Raw genomic sequence first — 9655 nt, forward strand, 5'->3', positions numbered from 1 at the left:
TAGACATGAACCAATGATGCCATTACTACTCCTCACAGCTACTTGCACTTCTATTGAGCTGACAACGTGATGCTCGCTTTCCATAGTCTACACTCCGCAGAGACTAGGCAGATCGAACTTGTTTGAAGCTCAGAGCTAACGGCCATGGTTCCCGTGTCGAAACCCCACTTGGTTCGAACGCCACGATGGGTCCGGTGCACAACGTCGTCGAGTAAGCAACTCGTCGGTATATGCTGTATCGTGTTTCTAGTGCCTATGCTAAGGAAGTTACATGCGGTAGAACTGTATGCCGAAAAAAAAGTTCAAACGCCATGCATGATGGATATCTCAGGTTACAAAAGAAAAGATGCTCCAACCCAGCACTGCTTCTCTCCCCTCCTCTCCAGCTAATCACACAAGGCGTCGTGTGCAGGTGTGGGCTCTACGACACATCCATACTATCCCCGCCCGCCCTCAACCCTTCAATCTCCTTGCGCAGCAGCTCAATCTCCTTCTCCTGCGCCTTCATCTTCTCCAACGCCATCTCTATCAACCGCGCTTTATTAACCGTCTTCTTCTCTCCCGGCACAGACCCCTTCCCACTCCTCACATCGTCATCGGCACCATCCATGCCCGTCACCTTCTCGCTCCCATCCTCGCCATCTTTACCTCTCATGACAACAAAACACGTGGTCCCACTACCAAACGTGACTTCGCCGTCGAGTAAGAACTCAGCTAGATCTACCATTGCGGTTTTCATGCGGTCGCGCCGGGCTTGTTCGGCGGCGCGGTGGGTGGCGCGCTTCATCATTACGCCTGTGGCCATGGCGGTGCTGAAGTGGAGGCCCATTTCTAGGTGTTGGCCAGAGGAGATTAGTTCGTAGTTTGATTTGGAAGCTAGGAGATCGGCTTGGGGGGTTGTTACGCCACCGGCGCCTGGGAGGAGTTAGTTGTATACTAGGTTTTGCGTTTGTGTTGTTTGGGTGAGATTGAGGTCACGGGACTTGACGACGAAGAGTGAGGCATACCATTACTGTCCGCAGGTACTATATTACTGCTTCTTCTTGCGATGGCGACTTTCTTCGGTGTTGCGGATGATGCATGGGATATTGATGATAGAGTGCTCGCGGTGTCTGCTGCTATTGACGGAGATCTTATCGAAGATACTGTGGGTGATGTGACAGATTGCGTTGTTACTGATGGCGATTTCAATGGGCGGATGGGATGTATCGGTAATTGCACGGGTTGTTGCTGTGGCTGTGTTTGCGGTGCTGGTTGCATTTGCACGTGCTGCATGTGCTGTACGTGTTGTTGCTGTTCTTGTTGCTGTTGGGCGCTCTCCCTAACCGGACTATATCTCCTTCTCTTTTTGAACAACTGTGGCCATGTTCTACTCAGCGGACCCCGATGCCCGCCTTCATTTCTGTCGTTACCGGGCGGTCCACTCGGCTGAGGATATGGCTGCATGATTCATCGAGCCGCAACACCAGACGCTTTGCGGTGGATGTGATTTTGTAGAAGTCTCCGACAAGCGGTAGTCGTAGCAACAGTGTACCAGATAGCAGAGGCGTGCCTAATGCGGGTTGGATGTCAGACTGGGCTACCACCCACAAGAGGCAACAACAACAATGACGGGGCGTCGAAACAAGGCGCCAACAAAGACCAGAGCGAAAGCACGAAAGCGACGGGTCCAAGGCTCTGGGGATCTTGAGCTTGTTCAGCTGGGTTGCGCACGTACAGCCGCGTAGCAGGCGGGTACAGGTGTTATGCGTGAGCCGTCGAAGTCGGCCTCATCCATGGGTCGAGAGCAGCGGTCGCAACAAGGCGTAGTAGACGCGCGATCTGGAAGGAATTCCGCGCATGCTTGCACTGGGCCGTTAAAAGCAAATGGCGTCCGCAGCGCGACTGATTGTGAGCGAAGCTTTTGCTTGGCGCAACCCAAAGACGTGGTGTTGCTGCTGACTTGGAGGTGCGTGAAGGCGTAGCTGAGCCAACCAAACCTCGCCCCGTGAGCACATGGGCTTGGCGCGTCGACGCATGCTAAAGCGCCCCTTGTCTCGAATCCAGGACGCCGAGTGCTTAGTTGCCACTCTTACTGCTCAGCGCTGCAATCAAGTGACATTCCCTCCGTGCGCAGGGTCGAGCCTCCGCTACGGAAGCTACTCCAGTCTACCGAGACGGAACGTCGCGGAGGTCACCTTCTATATTCGGAGCCGTCGATGAAACAGCCGATAGCTTACATGTAGTCGTGGGGATCAATGAGCGCTGCACAAGAACACACGTGCTGGAGATCACTATAGAAACATTGGAAGTGCTGTCGCGGCTTCTGCCGGCCCACGATATGGTGGTCAGATCATGATGATCGAGGTCGTGCTCAAAGTATTATCCATCTACAATGTAGCGGTTCAGACAAGATACCCCGCACAGTCTGCTAATGCTATTTGGCTGGACATCAAGGTGTCTGCACGCACATGTTGTTTCTTTCGCATTGTGATACGTGGCCAGAGGAGCAATTTCCTGTCGCATTAAGATGGGAAAGTTATATTCGTTACAAGCCTCATCCAAATCATTCTCACGTGTCGCTAATCCAAGCTGTTCGTTCTACTGGTCATCTCGTGGCTTTCGTAGCTTCGCTTGCCTTTGACCTGAACTCCGGGTACATACTCCAGATCCTCGTCCTCCAAATCGGTATCCAGGTCCTCCTCACTGAGCATCTTGGGGTTTAGTGCAAAGGCGCCTTTCGGCACAAAGGTACTCGTCAAGACCAGCACACTGATGATGGTGAACTGTACAGCAGCCACGTTCAACACAGCCCCGTGTATCTGTTCGTTGTGGCGATCGGAAACGCGGTCGATGTAGGTCCCGAGGGAAACGGATGCGATCGCGTACGTGACGATGTATGTGCTGTAGAGGAACGCCATGACGGCACCGAGTGCAGATACGTTCTGAGTCTTCGACTCGATGCGCGCTAGTGATGCCTGAATGTATGCGGCGAGCGATACGTCGCCGGCAGCCCACCCGAAACTGATGGGGAGGAACGTCGCTCCCACGATCCAAGCTTGAGCCACGTCGTTCTTGGGTGGGTTCCAGAAAGGTAGATACCAGACTATCAGGAGAGCCAGGGCGTCTAGCCGAAGCCATGGTATCGGAGTGTGCACCAAGTTCGTGAACATGAATACAAACAGCGCTCCTAGCAGTTCGCCGAAGTTTGAGCCTCCCACTATGATCTGTGACCATGCCGAGTTTCCGAAATAGCGGCGTGCTACGGCAGGAGCGATTGCGTTCTCGAGGTATCGGTGCGCATAAAGCGCGACAGCATATCCGGGTAACAGCCAGATAAACTTGCGGTGCTTGAAGATGATCTTAGCACCGGTTCCAACGGACTCGAAGAAGAGGTAGAATCCGCCTATCACGGCCTTGACATAGGTTGGCTGGCTCTCCAAGATCAGAGATCTGCCTTCCTTCGGTATACTGGCTTCCTCAATGAAGTACCATAGTATGGATGCGGCGGCGAAGAATATGGGCGTGATGATGAAGCTGAAGTTGTTGCCGAACCGGGGAATGAGCGCAAGTGCTGTGCAAAAGGCACCAGCAGTGCCGCTGATCTCGTAGAAGATATGGACCAGAGAGTCCATACGTCGAAGCTTTTGGATGTTGCCGCCAACCAAGTCGCGCGGAATGACTCGCCGGATCAATTCGACCATGCCGTAGACTATACCACAGACGCAATCTAGCGTTCGTCAGCAACATGGAATCAGATGAGAACAAGTACCTGCTACTCCTTACAGCACCCGCCAGCGACAGCTCTAGCGGCAGCAGACATGAGAGCAAAGGTGACCGAGATATCGAACCGTTTGGTAGACTGGGGCTATGAACTTACAGATGGGTATCATGGCGTCGGTATCATAGTCACCGTAGTAGCTGAAGTCATCCTTTGCCCATCCGCGCGGTGCGAACTTGCCGCCCGTTGCAGCGTCTAAGATGAGCAAGACGCTGCTCATGAAGGCGAATATAAGCACTGCACATGCCAGAACGTTCTTGGTCGGATATCTTTTGATGAGTGGCGCGATCAGTATAGATCCAACACACTGAAAGGCTTGATTCAGTCCAGTCAAGACGCCGACGCGTTGAAAAGTAATGGAGATGTGCGTTTTCTTCTCGAGTTCATCGTATCGATTAGTCGCAAGCGCAATGACAGATCCGTTGAATGCCTCGAGGCCGAACTTGTACATCATGATGCCGGCGATGTAGATGCCGATGTTCCGTCGTTCGACAGGAGTGTAGATGTTCCATGTCTCGCGCATGACAGCGATAGGCCGGACCATGGTGACAGTCGGGGCACGTAACGTGCGGTGGTGTTGCTACGGGAAGAGACAGCTAGCCCGCAAATGCGGAGAGACCTGGTTTATACGTCCACGATGCCGGAACGCTGGTGTTGAGGAATGGACCAATTGGGTGAGTGGGCTATCGCATGCGGTACTCTACGGCGTCCCGTGGGTGTTCATAGAAAATGACGCCCGCATCGGTGACGAGGAGGCATTGCAAGAGCCCTGTCGTTCGTGTTCATGGAAAAGACGGCGTGGAGCGTTTGCGAGCCAAGTTGCACGGGCATGACCCCAGTCGTTGTGAGGACTTGGCGCGCCCGTCAAAAGCTGGCCATTCAGGTGACCCACGTGGGCCGACAGCTGGACCGCCTGGGGTAAGCACCTAGGCCGATAAGAAATGCCAACCCGAACAGTGCGTTGCAGACGGACAAGGTTCATCGTTCAGCTGTAGTGGCTGTCACAATGCGTGTATTAGATGTGGTATCGTTACTTGTGATAAGGCGAACGAGGTGTGGTGAAGATGAAGCCCTAGCAAAGCACCTTGCGCAACGTGCGGTACGCCTCCGTTCTCTTGACAGGTCCATTCAGTACCGAAAGATACGCCGGAGTGGGAATAGGTATCCCGCGCATGCAAACTAATGTCGCTTGTGAGCGGCGCGCTATCCTAGGTGCGCATCAGTGGAGGTGAGACGTCACGGAAGCAGTCAAGTCAAGTCAATTGACATGGTGTAAAGGGTTCCTGCATTAGAACCAAAAGCCAGTAGACAAGGGTACACTGGGTGCTCGTTTAGATCTCGTCTGTTGAAGTCAGTCTGCTTCTTAGACTGTAAGCTGGAAGACGAAGCTGACCTGTCTGTGCCTCCAGCTTCCGCACCAGTAATCGACAGTCGCTATCTTTGGTACTAGAGGTATGTCGTAGAGATGTCAGAGACCGATTTTCGGATGCTAGTCTCCAGGCAGTAATGCCATGCCTTCAGGGTGGTGCACAGTGGCTATGGGTATCAGAAAGGATCATAACGCCAAATAGCAGACTCGCAGAAGCTCAATCCGAGTCGTCCTCCCTATGCCGCCTGGCTTCTTTAGCTCTGGCAGTCCTTTCTTCGTCTTCGGCCTCCCTCTTGGCTAGACTGTCGCGCATTCTCTCCTCTTGCTTCCTCCAGTGACTTCCTTCCTCATAGTCTGCGCTGATGCCCAGGGCTTTGCGCAACCTCTCGCTCTCTTCTGCCTTTGCTTTGGCAAGGTCGTGGACTTGGTGCGACTTGAGGCGTTTCGCATTAGGACCGAGGTCTTTGCCGTCTTTTCGTTCCTGATCGAGTTTGCGGCGTAGGCCTTCGCACTGGTCGTCAATCTCGTCTTCGTCGACGCCTTCGTCTTCAAGCTTATCGCGCAGCTCAAGGACCTTGACTTCGATGTCGCGCTTTGCTTCGTGTTCGAGGATCTCGGCGTCTGGTTGTCTTGGGCGGTGTTTGGCATGTTCCCAATCTTTGGGGTAGGGCTGGATCTTGTCGCGCGGTCGGAGGAGGGATCGGTTCTTCTGGACGTAGCCCGAGGTTCCGCTACCTCTTGGCGTGGTGAGGCCTACGTTGTCGGCCATGATGCTCAGTGATGTGGTGGGTGGAGATGGGTGTCGCGTTGGGGCGTGTCGCTGGCGAGACTGATGGATGGTTTGCGGAGAGCTCGGAGGTGAGCACGGAGGCCCAAGCGCAATGATGGAATGGCTCGCCCCACCAAAACTTTACCCTTGGTACTGCGCAGACTCACCCAGAGATGGAGTCATTGCCTTGCGATATAAAACTTAAGAGATTTTGCTCTCATCCCTTCTCACACAATTCACGACCACCATGACTACACAAGACGCCACAAGCGACGATACCACCTCAGGGCCGGTTGAGGTGGGGTACAGAGAACTGCCCTTCCCACCAGTCACCAAAGAGCACATCCTGAACTGCTCATACCACAAATGGCATCCCAAGTTAGTCTCTACTCCTTCCCGTTCTTGGATCTTCCTCTAATTGCAATAGGTACCGCGCCGTGACACCCAAAGCGCGTCTCATCCCCCTCCCACCCGCCTTCCTCGACTACCTCCGATCAGACGGCATCATCCTCCCTCCCGAAGAGAACGACGACCCTTCGTGGTCAGACAATGACAGCGGCATATTCTCGGGTGCGGACAACAACGACGACGATGAGGACGAAGCTCAAGACCCGAGCGCCAACTGGCGCGACACACACGAAGCCATCGAGCGGACCATCGAGGAATTGGGCGGCAAAGTCGCACCCAAGCTGAACTGGAGCGCGCCAAAAGATGCGACTTGGATAGCCGCAACCAACAGCATGGAGTGCCGGACACCAAACGACATCTACCTGCTGCTGAAAAGCAGCGACTTTGTCACACACGATCTGGCGCACGCCTTTGACGACACAGCCGACCAATCTACAACACCAGACCCGGAGATTCCATATCATCTGGTTCTGAGGAAATGGATCACGCTGAATCCAAGCGTCGAGTTCCGATGCTTTGTGCGGAATCGCCGGCTGATTGCCTTGTGTCAACGGGATCTGAACCACTTTGACTTCTTGTTTAACATGCAGGACAAGCTGCGCGATACCATTCAAGACTTCTTCGACGCGAAGCTGCGCGACACATTTCCCGATGCCAACTTCACCTTCGACGTATACGTACCGCCGCCGCACGACAAGGTCTGGGTGGTCGATTTCAATCCATGGGCTGTGCGGACTGATCCTCTGATCTTCTCATGGATGGAACTCCTTACAATGGAGGTACCCGACGCAACACCTCTCGAGGAAACAACTGTGCGTCTGAAGATCGCGCAACCGGAAGACAAGGGCGTGCCAGTTGAGGCAGCTAGTGACACCTCAGACGAGGATGAAGACACAGATGAGGACGACATTGAGGAGCTATGGCAGCCAGAGTTTCGCCTCGTACGGAGAGATGATCCCGAGGCATACGGCTTCTCGACTCCACAGTACAGTGCGCACAAGCTTCCGAAAGACGTAGTAGATGCAAGTAGCGGTGGAGAGGGTCAACTGCGAGAATTTGCGATGCAGTGGGAACAAGCGCAGAAGTTGGCTGAGCAACAAAGAGCGGAAGATAGTGAGGATGATTAGCTCCACGGACCTACCGTAGCGTAAGGGAGGAGTCATAATTGCATACATCTTGGCGTAAACAAACAGACGTTTGCAAAATCGTGATTGGGCGTCTGTGGAATGTTGGCCAGCCTCGTCGCGTGAGGCTCTGGGGCCGCCACCGGGACTCGCGGTGACTCGCTCCTGCAGGGCATCTGTTTGTTTCACCGCTCCACACCCCACATCCATGATTCGGCGACATCATCCTTCACTCATCCTTACAACAACACGTCGTTGGACACGTTGTTTTTACTCTTGATCAACTTTTGCTACAATAAATTCCGCTACAGACCCATACATTTGGCACCATTGAATACCACAAATTTTCCACGATTACGATTACAACATGAGCGTGACGGATAGCAGCAGCTACAGCGGCTTCTTATCGATACCCACTGAGATACGATGCCAAATTTACGACTACCTCCTCACCGAACCGCACGCAATCACGATTAGTGCTGGCTACACTACGTGTTTTGGCAACAGGATACAGGACCGCGCCCGGAAGACGGAAGTTCCAGGTCTACCACTCGATCTCGCGCCGCTGGCACGCCGCCACCACGATGCCTCTCTCCTCTCAGTCGCGAAGCCACCCACGATTGCCGTCGAGAATGGACACATGGAAGACATTGAGGGCGAGAAGCTGGGCTTCCCCGCTGCGGTGGCGCTGATGCTGACGTCTCGATTGGTCAATGACGAGTTGAACGATTGTGTTCGCAGGCGGAGACATATCGCGCAGGCGCGTTCTACCGTTGATGCCGACGGAGTTGTTCACGATAACGAAGAAGACCAGGATGGTCTGTCGCTTTACGTGTCGTATCCTTACGGCGTCTTGGTATTGAAGCATCAGTACCCGTACCTGTTGAAACAAGCGCGCCGAGTCTACATCTCTGGCTACTACACCCCCCAGCAAGAGAGCCAGCTCGATTCACGAGATCTCCAGACAAGCCACGATGAGCGCTTGACGCCATCCAGCAGCTTCGCAGCACCATCTTTCACCACCCCGTCATCGGGACCAGCAACGAGCTTCACGCGCTCCTCCTCCCGACGAACAGCCCGCCACGGCGTCTCGGTCAACGCCTCACGCCCGCGCCTCCGTCTCGACCCTCCCCTCCCTCGCGAATCCCGCCAAACAACCAGCATACACACAACCTTCCCTTCCTTCTCCGCCTCCACTTCAGCCGAAGCCCCCGCCGCTCTCGCCCACCTCATCACGACCCTCTTTCCCAAACACACCACGCCCCTCACAAAGCTCACAACCCGTATCCTCTTCCCAGGCGAGGACTCGTACGGCTCCGTCTGGGGCGACGACAACAGCCCTGTCTCGCACATCCTGCGCAGTATCCGCGGCGGCAAGATCGATATGAAAGTCCTGAGAGGTAGTCTGGGAACGGGCCTGAGGCTGACGGCTAGGCCGAAGCCCGAAACGAGGATTGTGAGTACCAGTTGGGTTAATTGGAAGAAGGGGGATGTTGCGGCGAGGGGTGCGGCGGGGATGGTGAGGAGGGCGGGTGGGAGATTGGGTGTGAGTGATCTGGATGCGTTTTTGATGGGTGAGGAGGGGGCTTAGGATGTCTGTTATTGTTTACGGAGAGGACAAGGGTGTTTGTGAAGGACTGGCACGGCTACTGTGTGGCATGCATGTGCGGTTTCCTGGACTGCTGACTATATATTTCTCTTTGTACGATACATTCAGCGAGATATCTTTTATGTTTATCCGAACGAGTGGTCCACCAGACCATATGAATAGTCTGCTGGGTTTCAGCGTCTTCTCTTCAGTTCCTGGTATCCTCCTCATCTATCGTGTCTTTGTGGATCTATGTCCATTCCAACTGTGCACTCTTTTGGCAATGAGTGTATTGACCGATGTGCTCTGCAAGCCTTTTGTCCTCTTATGTGACGATAAGAGGATGTATTTGTCCGCAGTTGAAGTAGTCTGGCGAAGTGAGGGATAATGTCTTCCTCCATTCAGAGCTGATCGGATGTAGAGGAGCGATGGACGCGAGAAGTCTCTTGGCTAATGTCTTGAGCGAATGTAAGGCCAGACTCGGGCTTTTGGAGTTGACGGAAGATCGCAGACTGTCGTGCGTTGCGACATGACGTGGAGGAAATCATCGCCGGTCGCCATCGGTCCACATCTCGAAGTGCCGACACAGCAGTGAAGAACAGGTTGGTACTCTCTCATACCTCAGGTGAACACCCTT

The 9655-nt window shown here is 54.0% G+C and overlaps 4 protein-coding genes across 4 annotated transcripts; 2 read left to right on the forward strand and 2 right to left on the reverse strand.

Annotated features, from left to right (window-relative positions):
• Positions 1-421: 421 nt before the first annotated feature.
• On the reverse strand, positions 422-4304 carry J4E79_004072 (uncharacterized protein; the record flags this gene model as incomplete). The annotated part of the gene is made up of 3 exons (XM_049352962.1): positions 422-915; positions 2585-3709; positions 3860-4304. 3 exons carry the CDS (start codon positions 4302-4304, stop codon positions 422-424), a joined length of 2064 nt encoding a protein of 687 aa, XP_049212341.1.
• Positions 4305-5346: 1042 nt separating this feature from the next.
• CWC21 (RNA-splicing factor) lies at positions 5347-5898 on the reverse strand (the record flags this gene model as incomplete). Its single annotated transcript, XM_049352963.1, has 1 exon — positions 5347-5898. The coding sequence occupies one exon, from the start codon at positions 5896-5898 to the stop codon at positions 5347-5349; it is 552 nt and encodes a 183-aa protein (XP_049212342.1).
• Positions 5899-6145: 247 nt separating this feature from the next.
• Positions 6146-7433, forward strand: J4E79_004074 (uncharacterized protein; the record flags this gene model as incomplete). Its single annotated transcript, XM_049352964.1, has 2 exons — positions 6146-6276; positions 6326-7433. The coding sequence occupies 2 exons, from the start codon at positions 6146-6148 to the stop codon at positions 7431-7433; spliced, it is 1239 nt and encodes a 412-aa protein (XP_049212343.1).
• A 364-nt stretch (positions 7434-7797) lies between these two features.
• J4E79_004075 (uncharacterized protein) lies at positions 7798-9021 on the forward strand (the record flags this gene model as incomplete). Its single annotated transcript, XM_049352965.1, has 1 exon — positions 7798-9021. The coding sequence occupies one exon, from the start codon at positions 7798-7800 to the stop codon at positions 9019-9021; it is 1224 nt and encodes a 407-aa protein (XP_049212344.1).
• Between the last annotated feature and the right edge of the window lie 634 nt (positions 9022-9655).

This window comes from Alternaria viburni, assembly GCF_023758015.1.
Source record: "Alternaria viburni strain BMP 2772 chromosome Unknown scaffold_7, whole genome shotgun sequence".
Taxonomy (NCBI): domain Eukaryota; kingdom Fungi; phylum Ascomycota; class Dothideomycetes; order Pleosporales; family Pleosporaceae; genus Alternaria; species Alternaria viburni.